Below are 24,349 nucleotides of genomic sequence, written 5' to 3'. Positions count from 1 at the left end.
GATTATTAGCACATCGGATTATAAAGAAGAAAATCAACAATAATTGAGAACGGAAGCATTAATTATAACATGTAAAAAACGGGAAAAAACAACAATAATGGAGGTTGGAAGCATCAGTTATATATGTGTTTTTTTTTTTTTGTTTTTTACTCAAATAAAGATGCTATATTTGTTATCCTCTGATCATATTATCTTCACTTCTTTTTTTTCGGTTTTGTATTTTTTTTTAAATGTAAATATTTTTCGTGAGTCCACACTAACCGGTACCAGTTTCAAAATCATCAATAACATCACCCCTAATCGCAAACACAACGGATTAGTCCGAATGACTCACCTAGTGTGTGTGTTTAAATTTAACATCTGCATCTTGAAAGTGGATATGAACACAAAACTGTGTAATACAATTGATATACATCATGGGTGATCACATTTTATGTGCTGTTCATCTATATCTTTAGGTATACGGCCAAAAATACGTACACCAATTACAATAAAGTAAGTTTATATCTTGGCATATAATATGATAGAGTCCATGCGATTCCAGGTAACCAGATACTACTAAAAATGATAGAGAAATGGTAGTTTCTAAGTAACGAAGGTTGACAAAATCTAAAAAGCCCATACAATCAGTTTTGAGACTTAAAAAGAGTTGAATAATGGACAGCAGCAACGAGTCAAAGTCATGCTTGTGTTACGTGTTCTATATGTGTCCATGATTATAACGCAAGAGCAATATCATGTCGGTGCGCAAACTTGTTTTGACTTTTTTTTTTGTTTGGGTCATGAAACTGAAATACCAATTTCAATACATATAACATATATACATGACGTCATAAAACGTTCCATTCAATCGCTATGCCATTTTAATATGATATAGTTCTAGAACTATACACCAAACACTCTTTGTTAATTCATTTTTAAATTGTTTTGTCATGTAACTATTGATTATTCGGCAACCGTCCCATGATAATCCCACCAACCGGTCCAAGAAACATCAATTCCAAAACAACGAAATAGAAATAGCTATTTAGAATCTAATGGGCTAAAGATAAGGCCCAAATCAAAAGCAAAGGCCCAATCTCTACACCTTGTCACAAAAACCCTCGAAGAACCGTGGAAGCTCTCATCACGATCGCAACAATGGCGGCGGCTGCGAAGGAGATCTTAACACGGCGACCAGTGGCGGCAACAATAAGGCTAACCGTTCCGGCGGGAGGAGCAAGGCCAGCACCACCGGTAGGTCCGGCGCTAGGTCAGTACAGGCTTAACCTGATGGCTTTCTGCAAAGACTTCAACGCTCGGACTCAAAAGTACAAACCGGACACTCCGATGGCCGTGACGATAACGGCGTTCAAAGACAACTCTTTCGAATTCACCGTTAAGTCTCCGACGGTGTCGTGGTACATCAAGAAAGCAGCTGGAGTCGATAAAGGAAGCACACGACCGGGACATTTGACGGTGACGACGCTATCGGTGGGACACGTGTACGAGATCGCGAAGGTGAAGCAGACGGATCCGTTTTGTCAGTATATGCCATTGGAATCGATTTGCAAATCTATCATTGGTACTGCTAATTCTATGGGTATCAAGATCGTTAAGGATTTGGAGTGATGATTTAGGGTTTCTGATGAAAGAGTGGAGATCAATGTGCTTTTGGTAAACGTTTTGCTTTGAGTAGTTAAGTATAAAACATGAGAGATTGTTCTGTGTTTTGGTGTTACTTCCATTGTTTTGTTTGTTCCAATGGATAATTGAGCTCCAAAAGCTTTTCAAAATCAGATATTGAGTTTGTCAGACTGTGTTACTGTTGTTGTGGCTGTAGAATTTGGATCGTTAGTATTCTAAAGTTTGTTCCTTTAACTTAATAGATCAGATTTTGTTCTCATGGAAGAAGTATTTGATTTTGTTCAGTTTTTCTATGTATAGTCGAGTTTTTTCAGAGCATTGTGTGTTCAAACTTCAAAGTTCTGTGATTTGAAGGAACAATGGGGGTGGGTTGAAATGGTAAGACACAAAGATCTTTAAGAAACATCAATCTCAAATTAACAAAAGTGAGAACTTTTGAATTGCGTTTCTTGAGTCTTCTTCTGCTATATGATTTCAAGTGTTGCAGCTTTTGTAGTTGTATGTTTGGAGAAACAAGAACTTTACTTTTGTTTCATAGGAGAATTGATCACACTGACATGTGATAGTTTGAAGTCTGTAATCGAGTCCCAAGCTTATGACATGAAATGTCCAAAATTTGCCGTGAATGGAAGTTTTTGAAATTTTGATACCATCTCGAATGTTATTGGTCACGCAACATTGACTTGGCCCTTGAGAAACAAAAAGACAGAGACACCTGACCGGAGCAAAGGGCAAAATAGAGAGGATTGGGCAAAAAGTTTAAATCGGGAAAATCTGAAGCAACCACATTGATTAAAAAAATCACAGAAAAGAGCAAAAAGTGGAGAGGGTCTTCCGTTTCAGGGCCACACGCAATCTGAGTGCCATTCCTCTCTTTGTCTTTCTCTCTCTTTCTCTGCTCTCTTGTCTTTCTTGGGTCCTTGCCAAGATCCAATTTTTACGATCAAAATCGACCCGGTGGTGGTATTCAGACACGTCTTTAGATAGAGATATGTCGTGTTCATCTTCTTCCGGATCAGAAGGAGAAGAAGAGGGTTTCGATGCTTACCGGAAAGGTGGTTATCACGCCGTCAGGATCGGCGATCCTTTTTCCGGTGGTCGTTACATCGCTCAGAGAAAGCTTGGTTGGGGTCAATTCTCCACCGTTTGGCTTGCCTACGATACTCTCACCTCTGTACGCATCTCTCTTCTTTTCCTTTTCTTCGATTTTTTTGTTGCTTTGATCGTATTGCTTCATTTTGATTTCTCCTCTATTCATTGGTTTCTTTTTCTCATCTGAGAATCTGTCTCTGACATATCGAGATCGAATCACATTTCAAATACACTGTTGAAAGCTAAAGACTCGTCCTTTATATGCAATACGCATCTGTTACCCTTATAAGTTCAATAGATTTTGGTGCAAGATCATTGCTTCATGTGATGATGATTCTTATTTTGATATTGTTGGATTATAACCCTAGATTTGGCACTGTACTTGTCTCTCTAGTTTACCAGATTTGTTAGCTCAATATGGTTTGCGTATTAAATGGTTATAGAATCTTTAATCATAGGAAGGTAACTGTCATATCCTAAGAATGTTTTCATGTCTCTTTTTGTAGAATTATGTTGCTTTGAAGATTCAGAAGAGCGCACAACAGTTTGCTCAAGCTGCACTTCACGAAATCGAATTTCTTTCAGCTGCTGCTGATGGAGATCTCGCCAATACGAAATGTGTTGTTCGTCTTATTGACCATTTCAAGCATACTGGTCCAAATGGGCAGCATTTATGTATGGTGCTTGAGTTTCTTGGCGATAGCTTGCTCCGTTTAATCAGATACAACCATTACAAAGGTCTGAAAATAAATAAAGTCCGGGAGATTTGCAGATGTATACTGACTGGTTTAGATTATTTGCACCGTGAGCTCGGTATGATTCACTCCGACTTAAAACCTGAAAACATTCTTCTTTGTTCCACCATTGACCCTGCCAAAGATCCCGTTAGATCTGGACTAACCCCACTATTAGAAAAGCCAGAGGGAAACGCAAACGGTGGTGGATCCTCTATGAATCTGATTGAGAAGAAGCTAAAGAGAAGAGCAAAAAGAGCGGTTGCTAAAATATCAGAAAGAAGAGTCTCAATGGTGGGTGCTACAGGTGAAGAAGCATCATCGAAGACAGAAAGAAGTCTTGATGGGATTGATATGAGATGCAAAGTGGTTGACTTTGGTAACGCTTGTTGGGCTGATAAACAGTTTGCGGAAGAGATACAAACGAGACAGTATAGAGCTCCTGAAGTAATACTTAAGTCAGGATACTCTTTCTCTGTTGATATGTGGTCTTTTGGTTGTACGGCTTTCGAGCTTGTCACAGGAGATATGCTATTTGCTCCTAAAGATGGAAATGGTTATGGAGAAGACGAGGTAAGATCTTAATCTAACCTCAAGAGTTTGCTGCTTCATTGTTTTTTCCTGATTTCTTATACGTTTTTGTTATCTGGTTTTGGATTTAGGATCATCTTGCTCTTATGATGGAACTCCTAGGAAAGATGCCTCGAAAGGTATGTGTTTTTTTGCTTTCCCACTGTGTTTTCTCGGTTTATAGTCTCCTTTTGATATACTTGATTGAGCAGATTGCGATTGGAGGGGCGAAATCCAAAGACTACTTTGACAGACACGGGGATTTGAAGAGAATCCGGCGGTTGAAGTATTGGCCACTTGATCGCTTGCTGATTGATAAATATAAGCTTCCGGAAGCAGAAGCAAAGGATTTTGCCGAGTTTCTGACTCCGATTCTTGAGTTTGCGCCAGAGAAACGACCAACTGCTCAACAGTGCTTGGAACATCCATGGATGAATGTAACAACACAGGACAACGCAGATAATGTAGATGCCCAAATGAACAACTTGCAGATCAAAGGGTGAGAGAAACTCAAACTACTTCTTTGTTTCATTCCTTTGTTCATTTTCTTTTAATATAACTTTCTTCTTCTTTTTATATCTTTTTTTTGTTTTGTTTTGTATAATTGTTCTTTACTTTTTGGAGACCTATGATATATTGATTAACCATCGATTTCATTTGTTGCTTATAAAGAATGTCTATGTAGTGATGAGATTGACTAACAAAGATGTTGCATATTCTTGTTTAGACTTTGAATTTTGAATTTTCTTTTGGTTTGTTTTGATATTATTGTTAGATGTCACTTGGTTTGGGTTTAAATCAAATTTGGTTTTGGGTTTGTATCGGTTGGGAGACCTTGTACTCCCTCTGTTTCTTATTAATGTATTTTTTAGGTTTTTCACTCATATAAAAAAAAGATGATAAAAATTGATAATAAATCAATTATTTGTTGTGGTTAACAATTTTTCATAATTTTAAACTAATAGTATTCAATTATTTATTTTGAAATCTACATTTTATTAATTTCTAACTAACAAAAATGCATAAAAACTTTAAAAAATGTATTTTTGCAACATTTTAAACAAATAGTTTTATAAAAAAATTTGGTAATCTAGTTCTTTCAGAATTTTAAATTTATGAATTACATGTTAATGATAGTTCCAATAATTTACATGTTAGTATGTCTAAATAGAAAAATTTGTTATTTATGTGATCTTTTAATGATAGTTCCTTTTTTTTGTTGTCCATTAATCCGTTAAATTTTCTTGTCAAAATATGAAAGTTTCTGTCGGTTGTTTTTGTCAGCGTCATGTAGATATAGTGCAGTTACTTTATACTTTATTGACTCTCATTTAGGAAACCTGGTCAAATACAAAATGAAGTTCCGATTTTAGATATGTCATTGTCAACGTATTTATTCAAGTAATAAATTAACGTTCTATAGAATTAGAAACCAAAGTACCCTAAATGGCGAAACTGAAATTTCGTAGCCATATAAACTGAAAAATAAAAATTACCTAGTTATTAGTAATTTTGAAAAGCGACATGGCCAGATGGTTTTAACTTTCAGACCACATGTGACGTACATGACTTAGCAGCTTTGTCTTTAGAGATTTGCGTATACTTGTGTGTCACACGTTCCATATCAGCACGTGGATCTACACGTGACACCCTGTATCCAATCGTTGAATCCACAAAATATTTTTTTCTACGTAATTTTCTTATTAACGAGTAATTGTTTCTTAGCAAATAAAAAAAAAATGGATTCAATGAAGAAAAAACTTATCATTCAACAAAAAAAATACATCACTTTATTGCATCTATTAATCCAAAATATCAAACTTTCTTCTACACAACTGCAATTGCAAATAAACCCATATATGTATTATGTATATATTTAACAATATATAACATAAATTCAAACACACCCAAAAAAGGAAACAACAATCTGATTCTTCTACTGAAAATGGCAATGCTGACCAAATCTTGAAAAAAAGAGTCATTTTTTCTGTAGACACTATGATCGTACGGCTTTGTTCTGCTTCACGCATTCTGGTGCCTTAAGGTCCTGGCATTTCCAAGAGGACGATCCCGGTATGACCGTTATCGCACCACTGTCCTCCTGCGGCTGAGCCACCGGTAATGGAGACGCGGAGGAAGTTCCATTTTCATGATTTCTAGAATTACAAATGCTCAAAGGAAGCTTCTTTAGCTTCACTACTCTTCCTCTTCTTTTAACCAATGAGTTATTTTCTTCCCCTGCTTTCTCCATCATCAGTCTTGAATCCACTTCATTCCTGTTTGATCTAGCTATCTCTAATCCTTCATACGAGCTGTCTGAATCTACGACTCCAGCAATGTCATTCATAGAACCGGTCACTACAATACTACTACTCCCACCTTCAACTACGGTCTTGTTCTTCTTCTGCTTCTTGTATCTCTGACCATTCTCCTCGAATCCCGAGCAAGTTCTCAAGACTCTAGGGTATGTATTGCCTATAGCTCGATGCAATCTACGCGCTAAATCATCGTCCTCGTCTCTTAGCTGTCCCTTTGAATACAAGAGCTCGACGGGGACATGTTTCTTCTGCTTGTTCTTCTTAGGAGACCTCTCCTTGCAATCAGCCATTGCTTCTTTAGGGAAAGAATCAACCAATTCCAGTGCCCTTTTAGCCGCAGCAATCGCCTTTGCGGAAATCAAAGCCTTCTCGTTCGCAATAGCTCTGGCCGCCTTTGCAGCTTTAACCGCTAAAGCAGCTGCAGATCTCGTTGCCTCCACGAGCTCTTCCGGTGACTGGTCATTGTTGAAACGGGATGATAGCAAGTTGTCGAGATGGGTCTGAACATGGGTGGAAGCAGAGGAAGATCCGTTTGAGTTTGAAGTAGAGGAAGAAGAAGCGAAATCTGAAGGAAAAGATCCATCGCCGTTGGAGTTTAGTTTCTTGAATCCAGCAAGTAATCGCTTTCGAGGAGGGAGATGCGAATCGGAATCGAGCTGATTCATGTCAGACGGATTCGTCTCCATTATAAATCAGCTAAAAACCCAAATCTGAGAAACAAGAACACGAAGTTGCGTCTTAATATCGGATTAAAATGGATCGGAATTCGAATTATAGATGAGATCAGCTCGATGAGAACTCTAGGGAACAAATCAGAGTAAAATACATCACGAGTCAGCTGAATCATTCAGATTACCAAAAAACAAAAAAAAAAAACAATTCCGTTTCATTAAAGATCGATACTTTAAGCAATCGTGAAGAAAGTAATATAAATCGATCCTTAAAACCCATAATCAAATATGCATCCCCAAAATCACACAATTTAACAAGAAAATAAGCAAAATTTTTGACAAGAAGAGCTGAATTACTCGATCACAAGGTGATCGATGAAGAAAGGAATAACGCAGCATTGAAAGAAGAAGAATCATAAATCACATGTATAAAACAAAATTTTAAAAACAGAGTACACGATGAACAACAGAACAAGCAATTCGGTTTTACCTTGGCGTTTCCTTAGAGTATTGAATTGTCGTAGTTTTGAAGTTACCTTATCATTTGGGAAGAAAAAGAGAGAGAGAGAGAGAGAGAGAGGAAGATGAGAAAAGGAAATTAGGGTTTGCAGAGAGAAAGGAGGAGGAGGATGAAGAAGACAAGAGAATTTTGTTCCAATTTCATTTTTATATGTAAACCCTACAAATCAACTCTTTGTTTCTTTTCTTTTTTTCTTTCTCTTTTAAATTAATGTAATTAATTATCACATAATTTTGTAATTTTGATTGACATTTGTTGTTTTTTTTTTACAGTTATCTCTTCCATGACAACAACCTTACTTAGAAAATTAAACAGCTGGTCTCATGCTTTCCGTTATTATTACACATCTCCGTCTAACTATAATAACGGCCGTCATTTATTTCCCCTCTTTCTTCACGGAGTTACTTTTTTTGGATCGGATTTCATTTTTATTACATAGAAAAGGGTCAAACATGATTCGATCTTCTGTCTTAAAAGAGAGAGTTATACTTGAAGGATCTGTATCAGAATTTTAGATCATGTAATCGAGATATACAAAGGGAACTACCTTATTATTTGACGTGTTATAGAATTTATGGTGGATGGATATCAAAGCAACGTGGTTGATCCAAGATCTTAGTTTGGGCCTTTGGGAAAAAAAAGAAATCGACAAAACAATTAAAATTAATCTGATAGATTTATGCTCATTAGTCCCTACTTTGGTGAAAATTAATATGTTTGGCAGAGATAGTCAACTTCACCATCCACTTGCCGTGCCATATCATTCTCAAATCTCAATAGAGCCCAAAAAAAAGTTAATGAAATCATTTTATACAAAGAAATTTATCGAATTATTACATCGTAATTATCAACAGTCTGACCAAAAAATATCATCAATAATGTAGAGAAAATTTTTACCAAAAAAAAAAAAAACAATGTAGAGAAAAGATATCAACAACACCTTTGAATTTTTTTTAGAAAGGATAGGATGTTCAATAATTTGGATACTGATTACGTATATTTTAATCTTGTGGCTTCTCTTTAAACGGCAAAAATTATGTGTGTTGTGTTTTGTATGAAATAAAACTTAACAGGGAAAAAAAGCTTTAAGGTGGTTAGAAATATAAATATGATGTATATACAACCAAAAAACACAAAACGCTGTCGTTTAACTAAACCCTAACCCCCAATTTCCGATTTTCCCTCCAGTTGCTAAACCTTTCCCGTTAAGAGCGAGTGAGATTATGGTGCGAAAGGCGATGCCTTTTTCTCAGTCTCATGTCTAATGGCGATAATCAGCTTCGCAATTTCCAGTAATTGATACCCGCGGGAGTTTCTTCTTGGGTTTAGGGTTTTTGTTTCTCGGTGTTTCAGTCTGATAATTCGGAGATGAAGACGATCAAGCCATTACCCGAAGGTGTTCGTCACTCCATGCGCTCCGGGATCATCATGTTCGACATGTCGAGAGTCGTGGAGGAAATCGTGTTCAACAGTCTCGATGCTGGTGCGACCAAGGTCCACAAAATCAATTTCCCCCTTTCTTCGATTTCTTCTGGTTTTGGAATTCTGCTTATCGATAACTCTATTTTCAGGTGTCTATCTTCGTGGGTGTTGTTTCATGCTCTGTCAAAGTTGTGGATGATGGTGAGTATAGCTTCAAAATCATTACTTTTACCTTTGTGCTAATCATTGAATCCTAATCTGGAAATATTTCACTGATTTTGGTTTTCAGGATCAGGCGTTTCAAGAGATGATTTGGTTTTGTTGGGAGAAAGATATGGTAAGTTCTGGCTCTCTTTTTTTTGTTTTGTTTTGTTATATGTTAGTTTTATGCGGAGAAACTTATCATGAGCAATTTGTAAAAACAGCTACTTCAAAGTTTCACGACTTCACCAATGTGGAGACAGCTGGTGAAAGTTTTGGATTCCGTGGAGAGGCCTTAGCTTCAATATCAGATATCTCGTTACTGGAGGTTAGGACAAAAGCTATTGGGAGGCCTAATGGTTATCGAAAGGTTATGAAGGTATGGGATGACTTTGATGCAACTCAACACTCCTACATTGTTTGTCTGTCGTTGGTTATGGGTTTAAACTTCTGAAAATGCTTTTCAGGGATCCAAGTGTCTACATCTAGGAATTGATGATGACAGAAAAGACTCTGGCACGACGGGTAATGTGTCTTCTGTCATCATTGCTTTTTCTAATATGCTTACCAATTGTGAAAGTGAAGCCTTAAGTACAATTTTCATAAACTATTTGTGCTATACGATATAGAAATGTGTTTGCTTTATTTTTGGCTAACATTGGCACATGCATGATTAACATCTGATCTTGCCCTGGTTGATGCAGTAACTGTCCGAGATCTATTTTACAGTCAGCCAGTTAGACGAAAATATATGCAATCCAGGTTCATTTCTTAGACACTTACTTTTTAGAGTAAGACATCTGGATTTTAACCTATCTTCGCCTTGTCTGAATTTTTTATGAATGCGACCATGTTTTTTTTTCTTTTTGCAATGGAAGCCCCAAGAAAGTTTTGGAATCTATCAAAAAGTGTGTGTTCCGGATTGCCCTTGTGCACTCCAATGTTTCCTTCAGTGTTCTTGATATCGAAAGGTGGGTTCCTACTTTCATTTTAAGGTCTTTATGAAATCAGCCCTTCTGATAGTTTCCTTGTTACAGTGATGAAGAGCTTTTCCAAACCAATCCTTCTTCTTCAGCATTCTCACTACTGATGAGAGATGCAGGGACCGAGGCTGTAAATTCGCTTTGTAAAGTAAACGTTACAGATGGCATGCTGAATGTCTCTGGGTATGTATCTGGTCCTGGAGATAGTTTCAAGGTAGGTTACTTGCTCCACTTATGGGCTTCAAAATTATCTCCCTTGTTTGTCAGATTGTAACTTTGAGCCTTACCTTTCTGAATTATTGTGGTACTTTCCTTGCAGGCCTTGCAGTATATATGTATCCATATTTCTGCATCTTTTTATGTGTGACTATACATTAACTATCTTCTGAAGTTTAGTTAGGCAGTTTCTGTATATGGTTGTATGGCCTTCACAGCGACAGATATCAATTCAAGATTCATTAGCAAAGGTCCTATTCATAAGCTGCTGAACAACTTGGCTACTAGTTTTGAGTGTGCGGATGACTGGAAGCCTACGGATGGGCAACAAACAGGAAGACGCAATAGACTTCAATCCAATCCTGGTTACATTTTGTGCATAACATGTCCACGCCATCTTTATGAATTCTCGTTTGAACCATCAAAGACGCATGTTGAGTTCAAGGTATTAGATTTCATTTGGATCTAAATTTAGGTAGATTTTTTTTTCTTATAATGATTGTGAATATTTCTATCTGTGGCAGAAGTGGGGACCTGTACTTGCCTTAATAGAAAGAATCGTTCTAGCCAGCTGGAAGAAAGATAGAAATCTTGGTATGCCACACTTTTCTCAATCTCTGATAGTATCCCTAATATTTTTTATGGGGTTTTCAATGTATTTATTACGTTTTTTTCTTAGAACTTTTTGGTGGGGGAGCTGATCTACTGGCCCAAGGTGATAGACAAGACCTGATTGATAACAAAATTAGACTTCAAAACGGTAAGTTTTTCAAAATGTTACATTATATAGCATTAATTCTTCTATATTGGAACGGGCAGTATTTATTGTTTGTCCCTTTGACATTCCTAGTCGCTCTTTTCTCAATTCTTCGTTTTTCTGGATGAAGATTGGCCCGAAGCTATGGAACCTACAAAAAAGAAGCTGAAGAGAAGTAATGATCATGCACCTTGTAGTTCTGTATTGTCTCCGTCTGCTGAGTTTAAAAGAGATGGTGATTATTTTTCTCAAGGAAAGGATGTATGGTCTCCACAATATGAAGTTGAACTGAAAATTCAGAGTCCCAAAGAGCAAGGTACTGTAGCTGGATTTGAAAGCCGGACTGATTCTCTTCTACAGTCACGTGACGTAGAAATGCAAACGAATGAAGACTTCCCACAAGTTACTGACCTCCTGGAAACAAGCGTGGTTACTGACTCTAAGTGCCGCAAACAGTTTCTAACAAGATGTCAGATTACCACTCCTCTCAATATCAACCATGATTTTATGAAAGATTCAGACGTATTAAATTTTCAGTTTCAAGGATTGAAAGATGAGTTGGATGTCAGCAATTGCATTGGAAAGCATCTCTTGCGTGGTTGCTCTTCAAGAGTAAGCCTAACCCTTCATGAGCCTAAACTATCTCATGGTGAAGGGTCTGAATCCGTCATGCCTATGATACTTAATGAAAAACAAAGTAGTCCGCGGGTCCTAGAGACCAGAGAAGGTGGTTCTTACTGTGATGTTTTCTCTGATAGGACTCCTAATTGTTCCCTAGGGAGTTCATGGCAGGATACTGATTGGTTTACTCCACAGTGTTCCTCAGATATGGGAAGTGTTGGAATTGGAAAAGATTCTAACATTATCCCCATAGGTACTGCGGAGTTTGGTTCTTATGAAGACAAAGTTGGCAGAGAAAAGTATCATTCTTATGTCAATGTGGGGAACTCTGTTACTGGTAGTTTCTCTTTGAGTTCTGAGTGGTCTCCAATGTTCTCCACACCTTCTGCGACCAAGTGGGAATCTGATTACCAGAAAGGTTGTCGAATTCTTGAACGGAGTTTGAGGCTGGGAAGGATGCCCGACCCTGAATTTTGTTTCAGTGCCGCTAACAACATCAATTTTGATCACGAGGTCATACCTGAAATGGATTGCTGGAAAACCGGTGCAGATTCGTTCACAGATATTCAGAACAGCATTAAGTCAGATGAAATTTTTTGTAAGTCTTCGTGGGAGCATGCAGATGATGTTGGTATTGAACAATATAGTATCAGAAAGGACAAGTTCAGTTATGGCACACAGTATCATGTTGGTAAACAAAGGTCAAAAAGAAGCCGATCTGCTCCTCCATTTTGTCGAGAGAAAAAGAGATTTATCAGCTTAAGTTGTATATCAGACACAAAATCAAAGAACTCTGATCCATCAGGTCTGGTCTTTTTTAAGATGTTGTTATTTTGTTGCTACTGTTGTTTTAGTTTTGGGAATGTGGTATAGAAGATATTAATGAGGTCTAACTTTCTGCAGAACCTGATGATCTGGAGTGTTTGACACAACCTTGTAATGCATCTCATATGCATCTTAAGTGCAACATCCTTGATGACAACATACAAGAAACAGAAAAAAGATTGAGTTCTGCCTCAGACTTGAAAGCATCTGCTGGTTGCAGGACTGTGCACTCAGAGACCCAAGATGAGGATGGTGGCGAAGGTAATTTATCTTATTTTAGCTGTATGTCTCTTTATTTGAATAATCATCTCCAAGACACTGCTACAAAAGGGTAGACATTATATTTTTGCATATCTCCCAGGTCGCTGTAGACTGTAGTTGTCAGTCAAAACGTGCTCCTTGACAAGTTTGGTATATAAGAGTCTTTCTTTTTTTTTTCTCCCCTCTTCCATCTGGAGTATTTAAGTATGTCATCTATCTCGCAGACTTCAGCTCAGAGGAAAATCTGGATCCAATTAAATCCACAACGAAATGGCGCCATAACTGTGCGGTCTCTCAGGTTACGCAAATTGAAAGGGTTTGTTTTTGCCAAACAGAATGACTTTCCGTTTCCATCCATGGAAGACAATTGAGCATCCATAATATTTTTCATTGTTGTGCAGGTTGGCAAGGAATCACACGAGCTTCATGATCAAGATAGTGTACTTGATATATCTTCAGGACTTTTGCACCTACGATCCGATGAATCCTTGGTTCCCGAATCTATTAACAGACACTCCCTTGAAGATGCCAAGGTTCTACAACAGGTTGATAAAAAATATATCCCAATCGTTGCCTGTGGAACAGTTGCCATCGTTGATCAGGTTCATCCTATATCATCTCTTCCGTCTCATTTATTTGAAATTCTAGAAACTTATCTGTAGATGGTTGAGGATTATGTTCAAACTAAGACGCCATAAGTTGTAGAAACTATTGCTCTTAATAAATTTCTTGCTACAAGTTGATCTGAGGGTATAATTTCTTACAGCATGCTGCCGATGAAAGAATTCGTTTGGAAGAGCTGCGTAAAAAGGTAAGAGCATCTTGGAATCTCAAGTTCATGGAACTACTTTTATAATGTTTCCTAGTTTGAATAATAGTGTTCTTCTAATCAACTGATAAAACAATAAAAATATATAGGTCCTGGCTGGGAAAGCAAGGACAGTCACCTACTTGAGTGCAGACCAAGAGTTGGTACGTTTGAACATGATATTAGATAATAGATAAAATCATCTGCTCGACTTGATCAGAGTTCTCGACTCTGGCTCAGTTTATTAATGATGCATCATTAATTTTTTTATGTTGATATTAAAGGTACTGCCGGAGATGGGTTATCAGTTACTTCAGAGTTATGCAGAGCAGATAAGAGACTGGGGTTGGATCTGCAACATTAATGTAGAAGGGTCAACGTCCTTTAAGAAGTAAATTACTTTTTTTTTTTCCTTTTTCTTAACTATATGATAATACCTGATGATCATATATGAGGCCGTATATGCAGTTATGTGTTTTAGATTGGGCCTCGTGATTGATTGTTTCCCTTTTCTACAGAAACATGAGCATCATCCAGCGGAAATCAACACCAATCACACTTAATGCGGTAAGGCAACTAGTCTCTACCTCTTTCATTTCACTTACTGCTTTTGCCAGTTAAAAGAGATTCTATATATACTCACTTGAATAATCACTCTGTTTACCCCACTTGTAGGTTCCATGCATTCTGGGTGTAAATCTATCAGATGTTGATCTATTAGAGTTTCTTCAGCAGGTACACTTAGAATCGTGTATACGCACATGGCTAATCTTTTCTTTTTCGTACTTTGAATTCTTACTCAATTGTTGCAAAACCAGCTTGCTGATACTGACGGATCATCAACAATTCCTCCATCTGTTCTTCGGGTCCTAAATTCCAAAGCCTGCAGAGGTATATTCCCGATCTCTCCAGAATTGTTTTGTATGTGCAAGGATGAGTTAGTGGCTACAATTCATCACTTAGTTTCTCGGCTGATTCTGTGTTTTCTTACAACTGCTAAGGTGCAATTATGTTTGGAGATTCTCTGTTACCGTCAGAGTGCTCTTTAATCATTGATGGACTGAAGCAGACTTCACTTTGTTTCCAGGTGCGTAAGAAACATCAAATCTTACCAAAGGAATTCATGTTTAATCAAATTAACCCATTAAAGTCTGTGTACAGTGTGCTCATGGGAGACCTACAACAGTTCCTCTAGTCAATTTGAAGGCATTGCACAAACAGATAGCAAAGCTCAGTGGTAGACAAGTGTGGCATGGCTTCCAACGCAGAGAAATTACACTTGATCGTGCTAAGTCACGCTTAGACGAAGCTAAAAGCTGAAAAAGTTGCAGCTGTATCACAGCCTTCTCAGGTTGCTATACTCTTAGTCTTAGTCATACTGTAAATGTATAGTTGTATAGGTTGATACCAAGCTTGAGTTTGAAGGGTGATATAACTCATTGTATGTACTCTTTGCATTATATACAAAATCTTATTAGTTTTCATATATCATTATGTAAAATTTAGTATTAAAACAATAAAATTAAAAAGAAAATACAAAAAAAACCCTTTAAAAATCAATATAGAAAATATCAAAATTTTAAAAACTTGAATACTAAAATCTACATAACGATGATGTGAAAACAAGTTGAATATTTGGAATCTCAAACGACTAATGCGGGATCCAAAATCCGGTTAGTTTCATATATCATTATGTAAAATTTAGTATTAAAACAATAAAATTAAAAAAAAAAACACAACGAAAAAATCCTTTTAAATCCGAATAGAAAATAGCAAAATTTTAAAAGCTATTTTTAAAATTCGAATTAAAAACTTAAATACCAAAATATACATAAAGATGATGTGAAAACAATTGAATATTTGGAATCTTTAACGATTAATGCATGATCCAAAATCCAGTTAGTTTTAAAAAATCATTACGTAAATTTAATATAAAAACAATAAAAATTTTTTAAAAAAACACAAAAAAACTTTAAAAATCCGAATAGAAAATATCAAAATTTAAAAATTTGTAAAAAAATAAATAAAAATCATTGTATTTAGTGGGAAAACATCAAAATATTGATTCAAAAAAAGGGAATCAAAATCTTTTATTTAACCTTCGAACATTAAAGCTTACGGACCAAAATCTTTCCCACCGTAGTTCGACTCCACTAAGTCGCGTTACCCCGCGTAGTATAGATTGGCTATGTCTCGGGTCTTCTCGATTCAAAGATGTCCAAAAAATAAAAAATTATGGACCAACTAAGGACAAAATGCTTAGGCTCGGTTAGTTTTCGACGTTATTAAAATTTAACACTTACATTAATTTTTTAAAAAGTAATAGTAAAATTAACATAGTTTTGATTAAAAACATTATTTTCTTAAAGTTTAAGTGTTAATTTTGTTTTAAATTTTAGTGGAAATAATTATTAATTTTTAAAAATGAGTTTAAGTGTTGAATCTATATTACGTGAAAATATGCCGAACTTCGTATACCAAAGCTTACGGACCAACTAAGGACAGGATGCCTAGGCGCTGTTAGTTTTCGACGTTTTTAAAATTTAACATTTAAAATAATTTTTTAAAAATAATAATGAAATTAACATGGTTTTGGTTAAAAGCATTATTTTCTTAAAGTTTAATTGTTAAATTTGTTTTAAATTTTAGTGGAAATCATTATTAATTTTTAAAAATGAGTTTAAGTGTTAAATCTATATTACGTGAAAACATGCCGAACTTCGAACACCAAAGCTTAAGGACCAACTAAGGACAAGATGCCTAGACGCGGTTAGTTTTCGACGTTTTTAAAATTTAACACTTAAACTAGTTTTTAAAAAGTAATAATGAAATTAACATGGTTTTGGTTAATAATTTTCTTAAAGTTTAAGTGTTAAATTTGTTTTAAATTTTAGTGGAAATCATTATTAATTTTTAAAAATGAGTTAAGTGTTAAATCTTTATTACGTGAAAACATGCCGAACTTCGAACACCAAAGCTTACAGACCAACTAAGGACAGGATGCCTATGCGCAGTTAGTTTTCTACGTTTTTTGAATTTAACACTTAAACTCATTTTAGAAAAGTAATAATGAAATTAACATGGTTTTGGTTAATAATTTTCTTAAAGTCTAAGTGTTAAATTTGTTTTAAATTTTAGTGGAAATCATTATTAATTTTTAAAAATGAGTTTAAGTGTTAAATCTATATTACGTGAAAACATGACGAACTTCGAACACCAAAGCTTACGGACCAATTAAGGACAGGATGTCTAGGCGCGGTTAGTTTACGACGTTTTTAAAATTTAAAACTTAAACTAATTTGTAAAAAGTAATAATGAAATTAACATGGTTTTGGTTAATTATTTTTTTTAAAGTTTGAAGTGTTTATTTAAAATTTTAAATAATTAATATTTTTGAAACCCTAAGTTTAATTTTTTTAACTAACAGTTAAGTTTTTAAAACTAATTTAATATTTAAACTAATCTTAAAAAAAAAAGGGAAACAAAAACAAAAATAAGAAAGGAGAATGTAGTACCTTGTTGGATTTGGTAGTATAGAAGGCCCCATACAAAAAGGCCCATTCCAAAGTGAGATTTGAGCTGAAGCTACGGTACAACAACCATGGCTTTAGACTACGATGGCTTTAGACTACGAGTCGTCTGCTGGTGCTGAAGCTACGGTACAACCATCAGGAATCTGCAAGAAACACAACACAAGTTTTAGGACTACAGACCTCAAACATCTCTAACTACTTTGAACAGTTAATATTGATTAAGTTGTTTTTCTTTACCTGGGCCATATACAGAACTCTTGATGTATGACCAGTGAGCTCAGCCATTTTCACCATGGATGGATCATACTTCCAAAGTGTGAGCTGATTCTGTGTAAACCCGTGTGAGCTAAGCAACTCTGTTTCATTCTTGCTCCATAACAAAGAACAAACTTGAGAGCCAGTGTCTACTGAATTCAAGCAAGCCCCTGTGTGAGTGTTCCAGAATTTTATCTTCCTATCTCCTCCACCACCACGCAAACAAATTCGCAGCAGATGTATATTGCTCAAGCCTGTGCAGCCATTGCGTAGTTGAGTTTGAGCTAGCAACAGAAGGATCCCATATGTGGAACACATTGTCGTTGCCTACTGTTGCTAGTTGCTGTCCAGATCCTGACCACTTGAGACCACAAACCTCTTGTAAGTCTCTACAATCCTCACATCATTGTTGATGATCAGTCCATTCTCTTGGCCATCGTCTTCCTCGCATCCGTCTCCGTCGTGTAATCATCTCCTTCGTCGCCGTCGGAAGAATCCTCCGGTGAAAGCGTTTCGGTGGCTGAGATATTTATTAGGGAGACACGAACTAAAAATTGAACTCGATTGATTGAAGATGTTGTCACGAGAGATCGAAAGAACATCAGTGATCAGTCTCGCAGAGCTTTAATCGACAAGAGAAATTGCAGGTCTCAAAAGAAAGAAGAAGAAGAAGGTGAAAGATTGATTTTTTGTTTTTTGATTTCTCAACGAAGAAGAAGATATGAGTATTTATAAGCAAAGGTTCCAAAACAACCAAAAAGGAAACTTTGGTTATTTCCTTTTTCCTAGACCCACTAGTTTCTGATATTTCCTTTTCTTTTTCTTTTTTTTCATGTTTTGCGAAAAAAGGAAATTGCTTAAGGTTAGAAAAGTCACGTTACCGTTACAACATTCATATTTTTTTTACTGTGTAACAACAATCTATCAAGGTAAAATATTTGATGTTTGGTTGAGTGACTGTTGAAACAGAGCATTCTTTAAAGTTTAAACAGAGAATGGAAGATTAGGTAGTTTCTGTATATGGTGACGCTTAGATGAAACTATAAGCTGAAAAATGTTGCGCATGTATCATCAAGCCTTTTGATGCCATAGACTCGGTAACTAACTACTTTCTCAATTTGCTACAATACTCGTAGACATAGTATAAAGGCTTTGCCCAAAAAAAAAAAAAAAAAAAAGTATAAAGGCTATTATAGGTAGATACTACACTAGAGTTTGCAAGCTGATATAACTCATTGTACTCTTTGCATTCGATTACAAAATAAAAGTTGCTTTGACAAACGATACATGGTCCAAAAGTTCACCAGTCAAGAGTTTTTTTCTTTTTTTAAGTCAAATTCTCCCATTACAGAACATATTGTGTGGTCATCTTCCAAACAAAACTGCCAACAGCAAGCAACAAATCTACAAGTTCTCTAATCACAACTTCAGTTAACTAGATACATCATGTTCTTCTTCAGCTATCGTTTCACTTTGGTGGTCTGTGCCGATAGCAGCACACAATGCTTTCCAAATGGGAACCAACATCTTCAATGGAGGACGCAGTTCCTGTACAAAGAGGAAATTGAACTCAAAAATCAATTGCTAAAAGTAATCTTCCCGAATTGAATTATTGGTAACTCTTGATTGTTTCTCAAAGTTGTCGGTAAAAGTTTTTCTCTCACAATGTAGTGAAACAAACTGGTGCCATTACCTTAAACACCAATGTAAGTTGTTCTTCGCCACGCAGAAATAAAGAGAGACTCCAGTAGCATGTAATGGGAGTGACACATTCGACCAACACAGGCTTCAAAATCTTGCCAACAGGGATAAACCTGGAGACAGTTTTTCCACTGCAAAGCAGAAGCATGCACAATATATTAAGTACTTGTGTGCTTGGTAAAACTTAAAAGCATAGATGAGAATAGGTCATGAAAATTATAGCAAATTCCACCATTATCTTAGACACCATTAATACAGAGTAGTTCAAAACATTAAGTCATCATGGAATGCAGACAAAAGAATACTAACTATATGGATAAAGCATACCTTAAATATTGAGTTTCAAGTTGGATCCCGAAGGTTGGCATGATTATCACATATTCTGAACAAATCAAATCAAAGAAAAGCTAGAATTAATTAAAACGTGAAGCTGATGTCATTTGGCAAGCCTGTAAAGCGTGTACAGTTATGAACCAGGATCTCACCTTTGTTGACGAACTTGCGACTTTGTAGCATAACTAAGAAACCACTTAAAAGGCAGCCCCAAGAAAGAGTTCTAACTGGATTTTCCTGTTTCATGTTAATTATCACTTTTCAATTCGAGTTTAGAAGAAATGATGGAACAACAACAAAACAAGCTTGTAATGTAACACAAACTAAGAAAAGTGCTCTTAAAACAAACCTTGTCATGCATTAACATAATGCTCAAAACATAATGAAAATATCAAACTATACTCCATCATCAATCGTAAGAAACAAAATGGTATGCCTTTCTCATAATACGCACTAGCAAAACTTGTTCTAAGCAATGCCTCAGAATTACTCAAATGTCAAGCAGATTCATACCTAAATAACAATCAGCAAAACCAAATTTCCCCTAAAAGTATGATTACCTTTCCAAGAAAAAAGTAGATAGAACTCGCCAGAAGCACAAGGAAGAAACCAATCCCCCTACGACGGGCATAACCAGTTGCTCTGCCTCCGTTGATAATCACATGATGAATGTCAATGGCTTCTCTAGTTGAGTTACTTTCACTTTCATGTATGTAAGTGTATCTCTTATTTGAAACAGACGAGCTCACCATTCGAAAGCTAGTTTAGTTGAAAAACACTCAATGTATCACCGTCGTTTACTCCAACTCATATAGGAACCTGCATAAGACTAGCTTCTCAATACCCAAGCAACAATTCTCAAACTTTTGAGTCTCAGTCAAATCAGACAGCAACAAAACTTCTCTGCGGCTTTCCGTCGAACAACACGCGTGCATTAGAAAAATCCCCGTTGAAATCCCATAAATCTCGCCAACTATTCCCCACACAATGTCCTCTAAAACACAGTAGAAATCTATCAAACAGGAAGAAGCAAGGATTATCCCGACGAGCGAAAGCCGCAATTCTTCGAATAGATCAAATCTGAAACCGGCTTCTCTTACCGGTGAAGAGAAAGAAGGCGCAACTATGGTGGAGGAGACAACAAAAAGCCAAAAGAGAGAAAATAATCCAAACTGTGTGCCGTCGTTAATATAGAAATCTAAGCGCCCTGCCGTTTTAATTTAATTCACATTAACACCTTGCCGTTTTATTTATCTCGACATTATAAAAACCTAATTTAGCTTATTTTTAAGGAAAGGTCAAATCTTTAATCTCTCGATTCGCCGGCGATCCGAATTTCATTCTTCTTCTGCTTATCGGGGGAAAAAAAAAACCTAATTTAAAGTTTGAAGCTTTAGGTTTGAATCATGCGTTGCAAGGGATGCAATAGAAGCAACTTTGTACGCGACGAAGTCACAGGGAATACGCATTGCGGTGGATGTGGGACATCACGAGAGTACGATAATTATGAGGCACACCTTGGCCCCATAGGAGGACCTCAAGGTACATTTATACGAGTAGGCACCATTGGTATAGGCTCTGTTCTTGCTTATAAGGAGAAGAAGATCTATGAAGCCAACAATTTGATTGAGGCTATTACAGAGAGATTAGATCTTGGTTATAAAACTGAAGCGATTAAGAGTATGATTTATTATATTACTGATGGGGAATTTGGACAAGGTGAGTGGTTCCCGATTTTGATTGGGGCGTGTTGTTATGCTGTGGTGAGAAAGGAAGGGAAAGGTGTTTTGTCTATGGAAGAGATTGCTTGTCAAGTTGGATGTGATTTGCATCAGTTAGGGCCTGTGGTTAAGCGTGTTGTGGATCATTTAGACTTGGAATTTCGAGAGATTGATCTTGTGGGTTTGTTTACCAAGACGGCGACTAAATCACCGAGATTGACTGATGTTGGTAGGGAGAAAAAGGAGAGGATAACAAAGCAAGGAACTTTTCTGATGAATTGTGCATTGAAGTGGTTTTTGTCGACGGGGAGGAGACCAATGCCTTTGGTTGTGGCTGTTTTGGCGTTTGTTGCTCAAGTGAATGGTGTGAAGGTAAAGATTGATGATTTGGCGAAAGATGCTCGTGTTTCGTTGACTACTTGTAAGACGAGGTATAAAGAGTTATCTGAGAAGCTTGTGAAGGTTGCTGAAGAGGTGGGTTTGCCTTGGGCGAAAGATGTAACTGTGAAGAATGTTGTGAAACATTCAGGGACTTTGTTTGGTTTAATGGAAACCAAGTCCAGGAAAAAGAGAAAACTAGGGACAGGGAATGAATTAGTTAGAACTGATGGATTTTGTGTGGAGGATATAGTGAGGGACTGCCTAAGCAAAGAATCTATGTTTTGTTATGATGATGGTGATGATGATGATCGTCAAGATACTATGTCTCGGTATTTTGATGTAGGAGGTGAACGTCAGCTTAGTTTATGTAACAACGATGGTAATATATCGGAGAAACAGTTGTCTACGAAGTATAATGAATTCGTGGATCGAGTTCGTGGTGGGACTCTTGCGAAAAGAAGTCAGGGAAATAATAAGAGTATGTGGCAAAGGAGATCAGTTTCCGAGATGTTTTCAAGTGAATATTGGTGGAAAGGCAAATCGGAATTGAGTCGAAGGGTTTTGCTCAAGGATTTGTTGGAGAAAGATGTTGGGCTTGATGCTTTGCCTCCTTCTTACATAAAGGGTTGCGTTGCAGTCGAAAGACGAAGAGAAAAGATTAAGGCAGCTAAGTTACGGATTAAGACCATACAACATCCTTCTGGCATTGTTAGTGAAGGTGCGTTGTCTTTGGAGCTTGAACATAGCAAGAAGAAAAGGAAGAAAGGATCTGAAATTGATTGGGAGGATTTGGTTATCCAAACTCTGGTCTTACACAATGTGAATGAGGAAGAAATCGAGAAAGGTCATTACAAAACTTTGGTAGAGTTGCATGTTTTCGACTCCGGAGAGATTTGAATTGAAACGCTTTACTTGTAATTTTAAGAACTGAATCAATTTTTTTATTTTTTACAGTATAATTAATTAAAGATATAAAAATCGTTGGGCATGCAGAAATTATCAAAGCAAGCATCACAAGACAATTCAACATTCCATGTAAATGTTTCTCTGAAAATGATTAATAAGATAAACTACTTGTTTCTTAATAAGCCTTGAAAAAAAACCATTAAAGAAAAACAAGTCTAAAACTGCTTATGACTGACTACCAAATCCATTTCATTGATCTCTCTGATGATTAGAAGTTTCCTCAGCTTGTTGTATTAATCAGCCTGACATGCCATAATCTTCAACATGATCATAAAGGTTGTAACTTTCAGACAGTCCCATCTTTCCAACAAGATGCTCATCCCCTACAAACACAAATCACAAGAAATTATCTGAGACAGACACAACTCACTTGACCATTTCTTTGAAGCCAATGTCACGTGTGAAGTAAAAGGGTATTTTTGTTACTTACTTGGGTTTGCTAGGACACCTAACAAGTGAAGATCTGAGCTCATCTCAGGGCTCTGGAAGCAAAGATCTTCAGGCCTAGGAGTAGTTGTTGTTGTTGTTGACCCTAACACATTATTGTTGTTATTTCCATCTGGAAGACTAAGAAGACTCTCTGGCCTTACTCTCTTCTCATTTAATGCCTCAACTTCAGTCTCCACCTCAGACTCACCATTATTGTTTCCAGAAGAACCTCCACCCTGCTGCTTCCTCTTGGATCGAGCACGTCGGTTCTGGAACCAGTTGTAGACATTTTGTTCAGCAATCTCGCCGTGTTGGCTCAGCTCTTCTGTTATCTCTTTGATCTTCTGCTTGCTCGGTGTTCCAGTGCCTTGGTCGAATATACGCTCCAGAATCTGAAGCTGGACAGGCGTAGGAGTCCACCTCTGTCTAGCTGTCATCTTGTGACCTATAGATGACATCATTGGGTCTGCATATAGACCTCCCAATCTCCCTCCTGTTACCAAACACATAAAAATGAAGCAGAGTTGTTGAAAGTTAAACTACATAAAAAAAAAAAAAACTAAAACTTTATCTCAAGAACACATCATCAAGCAAAAACACCTTTTTTGGTGGGAAATTCTCAAGCTCAATTGAAGAATTCAAAGGAGCGATTCTAGAATTCCCCAAGAACCATTACTCTTAGCACAAAAATCCACGAAAAGAATTGGCCTTTGAGTCCGATTTAAGCCAACAAATGATTAAAAGGCAGAGAATTTTCAATTACTCATTCACCAAAGTGAAGAAAAATCACTAAAAATCAATCAAATCACACAAAAATTCTGAAATTTTGTTAATCTGTATGTGAACAAAGAAGAAGAAAACTAAATGATAGAAGAAAGAAAGAAACCTGCAAGATCTTGTTGAGCAGTGAGAGTTTTGTGCATCTCAACAAGACGCTCACAAATGGTGCCGTAAATAGCAATCTGTTTCCTCAAAGTTTCATACTGCTCATCGGTCATCACCTTCACGTACATTCCTCCTCCGGCGCCGGAGCCGCCATTAACATCGATCCCTTGAAGATTAGAAGAGTGATGGTTATTGGGCTGTTGCTGATTATCCCATTCCATCATCTCTTTTGTCAGAATTTCGCTCAGAAGATTTCTCTCTTTTTTTTCTCTCTTTCTCTGTGTGAATGAAGGAAACAGAGCAAAGTCAGTGCTTTTTCGGGAGTAGAAGGAAAGGTAAAGGCAGAAAAGGACAAAAAAAAGCTTAATTTATATTATTATTTTTTTCGTTCTATGTATATTGAAATTATAATATATAGTTTTTATTACAAAGGAAAAATAATAAGAAGAGGACGGTAATGATCATTAAAGGAAACTATTTAACCAACGGTTATTTAGTTTCTATATTGGAATTTGACCGT

At 36.6% G+C, this 24,349-nt stretch overlaps 8 protein-coding genes and 1 pseudogene across 10 annotated transcripts; 4 read left to right on the top strand and 5 right to left on the bottom strand.

Moving 5' to 3' along the window:
* The first annotated feature begins 1,063 nt into the window (after positions 1-1,063).
* Positions 1,064-1,885, top strand: LOC9305155 (54S ribosomal protein L19, mitochondrial). The gene has a single exon (XM_002869038.2). The coding sequence runs from the start codon at positions 1,141-1,143 to the stop codon at positions 1,609-1,611; it is 471 nt and encodes a 156-aa protein (XP_002869084.1). The 5' UTR covers positions 1,064-1,140; the 3' UTR covers positions 1,612-1,885.
* A 357-nt stretch (positions 1,886-2,242) lies between these two features.
* On the top strand, positions 2,243-4,768 carry LOC9303144 (probable serine/threonine-protein kinase sky1). The gene is made up of 4 exons (XM_021018725.1): positions 2,243-2,800; positions 3,225-4,025; positions 4,115-4,162; positions 4,235-4,768. Exons 1-4 carry the CDS (start codon positions 2,618-2,620, stop codon positions 4,523-4,525), a joined length of 1,323 nt encoding a protein of 440 aa, XP_020874384.1. The 5' UTR covers positions 2,243-2,617; the 3' UTR covers positions 4,526-4,768.
* Positions 4,769-5,771: 1,003 nt separating this feature from the next.
* On the bottom strand, positions 5,772-7,738 carry LOC9305154. The gene is made up of 2 exons (XM_021019528.1): positions 7,502-7,738; positions 5,772-7,050 (listed from the first exon to the last, which is right to left on the bottom strand). Exon 2 carries the CDS (start codon positions 7,024-7,026, stop codon positions 6,019-6,021), a length of 1,008 nt encoding a protein of 335 aa, XP_020875187.1. The 5' UTR covers positions 7,027-7,050; positions 7,502-7,738; the 3' UTR covers positions 5,772-6,018.
* A 250-nt stretch (positions 7,739-7,988) lies between these two features.
* LOC110226920 lies at positions 7,989-8,790 on the bottom strand. Its single transcript, XM_021019862.1, is given in 2 exon segments — positions 7,989-8,745; positions 8,747-8,790. Coding segments are annotated over 2 exon segments (111 nt in total). The 3' UTR covers positions 7,989-8,678.
* LOC9303143 (DNA mismatch repair protein MLH3) lies at positions 8,670-15,111 on the top strand. Of its 2 annotated transcripts, none has more exons than XM_021019861.1 (24): positions 8,670-9,025; positions 9,103-9,154; positions 9,243-9,290; positions 9,379-9,533; positions 9,622-9,679; positions 9,859-9,916; positions 10,033-10,125; positions 10,192-10,351; positions 10,457-10,472; positions 10,578-10,798; positions 10,878-10,947; positions 11,033-11,113; positions 11,241-12,536; positions 12,635-12,817; positions 13,042-13,115; positions 13,219-13,419; positions 13,584-13,628; positions 13,736-13,789; positions 13,910-14,016; positions 14,144-14,192; positions 14,301-14,360; positions 14,444-14,516; positions 14,627-14,712; positions 14,787-15,111. In XM_021019861.1, the coding sequence occupies exons 1-24, from the start codon at positions 8,900-8,902 to the stop codon at positions 14,943-14,945; spliced, it is 3,525 nt and encodes a 1,174-aa protein (XP_020875520.1). In that variant the 5' UTR covers positions 8,670-8,899; the 3' UTR covers positions 14,946-15,111. The 2 variants fall into 2 exon arrangements, with proteins under 2 accessions (XP_020875520.1, XP_020875519.1); XM_021019860.1 differs by having other exon boundaries at positions 13,042-13,133.
* A 2,023-nt stretch (positions 15,112-17,134) lies between these two features.
* On the bottom strand, positions 17,135-17,878 carry LOC9303142 (annotated as a pseudogene).
* Positions 17,879-18,627: 749 nt separating this feature from the next.
* LOC9305153 lies at positions 18,628-20,633 on the bottom strand. 2 transcript variants are annotated; one of them, XM_021018677.1, is made up of 6 exons: positions 20,347-20,562; positions 20,008-20,266; positions 19,600-19,684; positions 19,442-19,496; positions 19,107-19,245; positions 18,628-18,961 (listed from the first exon to the last, which is right to left on the bottom strand). In XM_021018677.1, the coding sequence occupies exons 2-6, from the start codon at positions 20,197-20,199 to the stop codon at positions 18,845-18,847; spliced, it is 588 nt and encodes a 195-aa protein (XP_020874336.1). In that variant the 5' UTR covers positions 20,200-20,266; positions 20,347-20,562; the 3' UTR covers positions 18,628-18,844. The 2 variants fall into 2 exon arrangements, with proteins under 2 accessions (XP_020874336.1, XP_002867069.1); XM_002867023.2 differs by having other exon boundaries at positions 20,008-20,633.
* A 127-nt stretch (positions 20,634-20,760) lies between these two features.
* LOC9303141 (plant-specific TFIIB-related protein PTF2) lies at positions 20,761-22,548 on the top strand. Its single transcript, XM_002869035.2, has one exon. The coding sequence runs from the start codon at positions 20,854-20,856 to the stop codon at positions 22,444-22,446; it is 1,593 nt and encodes a 530-aa protein (XP_002869081.1). The 5' UTR covers positions 20,761-20,853; the 3' UTR covers positions 22,447-22,548.
* Positions 22,528-24,349, bottom strand: LOC9303140 (WUSCHEL-related homeobox 13). The gene is made up of 3 exons (XM_002867022.2): positions 23,831-24,349; positions 22,946-23,437; positions 22,528-22,838 (listed from the first exon to the last, which is right to left on the bottom strand). The coding sequence occupies exons 1-3, from the start codon at positions 24,051-24,053 to the stop codon at positions 22,753-22,755; spliced, it is 801 nt and encodes a 266-aa protein (XP_002867068.1). The 5' UTR covers positions 24,054-24,349; the 3' UTR covers positions 22,528-22,752.

Source organism: Arabidopsis lyrata (assembly GCF_000004255.2).
Source record: "Arabidopsis lyrata subsp. lyrata unplaced genomic scaffold ARALYscaffold_7, whole genome shotgun sequence".
NCBI lineage: Eukaryota > Viridiplantae > Streptophyta > Magnoliopsida > Brassicales > Brassicaceae > Arabidopsis > Arabidopsis lyrata.
Note: the sequence above shows the minus strand (reverse complement) of the source record. Positions and strands in the feature narration are given on the sequence as shown.

Excerpts from the sequence above, each read along its gene's own strand:
- LOC9305155 (XM_002869038.2), top strand. The coding sequence starts at position 1,141 with ATGGCGGCGGCTGCGAAGGAGATCTTAACACGGCGACCAGTGGCGGCA.
- LOC9303144 (XM_021018725.1), top strand. The coding sequence starts at position 2,618 with ATGTCGTGTTCATCTTCTTCCGGATCAGAAGGAGAAGAAGAGGGTTTC. Across the intron at positions 4,026-4,114 it reads ATGGTTATGGAGAAGACGAG|GATCATCTTGCTCTTATGAT; the intron begins GTAAGATCTTAA and ends TTTTGGATTTAG. Across the intron at positions 4,163-4,234 it reads TAGGAAAGATGCCTCGAAAG|ATTGCGATTGGAGGGGCGAA; the intron begins GTATGTGTTTTT and ends TTGATTGAGCAG.
- LOC9305154 (XM_021019528.1), bottom strand. The coding sequence starts at position 7,026 with ATGGAGACGAATCCGTCTGACATGAATCAGCTCGATTCCGATTCGCAT.
- LOC9303143 (XM_021019860.1), top strand. The coding sequence starts at position 8,900 with ATGAAGACGATCAAGCCATTACCCGAAGGTGTTCGTCACTCCATGCGC. Across the intron at positions 11,114-11,240 it reads CAAAATTAGACTTCAAAACG|ATTGGCCCGAAGCTATGGAA; the intron begins GTAAGTTTTTCA and ends TTCTGGATGAAG. Across the intron at positions 12,537-12,634 it reads AAAGAACTCTGATCCATCAG|AACCTGATGATCTGGAGTGT; the intron begins GTCTGGTCTTTT and ends AACTTTCTGCAG.
- LOC9305153 (XM_002867023.2), bottom strand. The coding sequence starts at position 20,199 with ATGGTGAGCTCGTCTGTTTCAAATAAGAGATACACTTACATACATGAA. Across the intron at positions 19,685-20,007 it reads TCTACTTTTTTCTTGGAAAG|GAAAATCCAGTTAGAACTCT; the intron begins GTAATCATACTT and ends AACATGAAACAG. Across the intron at positions 19,497-19,599 it reads TCGCAAGTTCGTCAACAAAG|AATATGTGATAATCATGCCA; the intron begins GTGAGATCCTGG and ends TGATTTGTTCAG.
- LOC9303141 (XM_002869035.2), top strand. The coding sequence starts at position 20,854 with ATGCGTTGCAAGGGATGCAATAGAAGCAACTTTGTACGCGACGAAGTC.
- LOC9303140 (XM_002867022.2), bottom strand. The coding sequence starts at position 24,053 with ATGATGGAATGGGATAATCAGCAACAGCCCAATAACCATCACTCTTCT. Across the intron at positions 23,438-23,830 it reads TGCTCAACAAGATCTTGCAG|GAGGGAGATTGGGAGGTCTA; the intron begins GTTTCTTTCTTT and ends GTTTGGTAACAG. Across the intron at positions 22,839-22,945 it reads AGGTGTCCTAGCAAACCCAA|GGGATGAGCATCTTGTTGGA; the intron begins GTAAGTAACAAA and ends TTGTGTTTGTAG.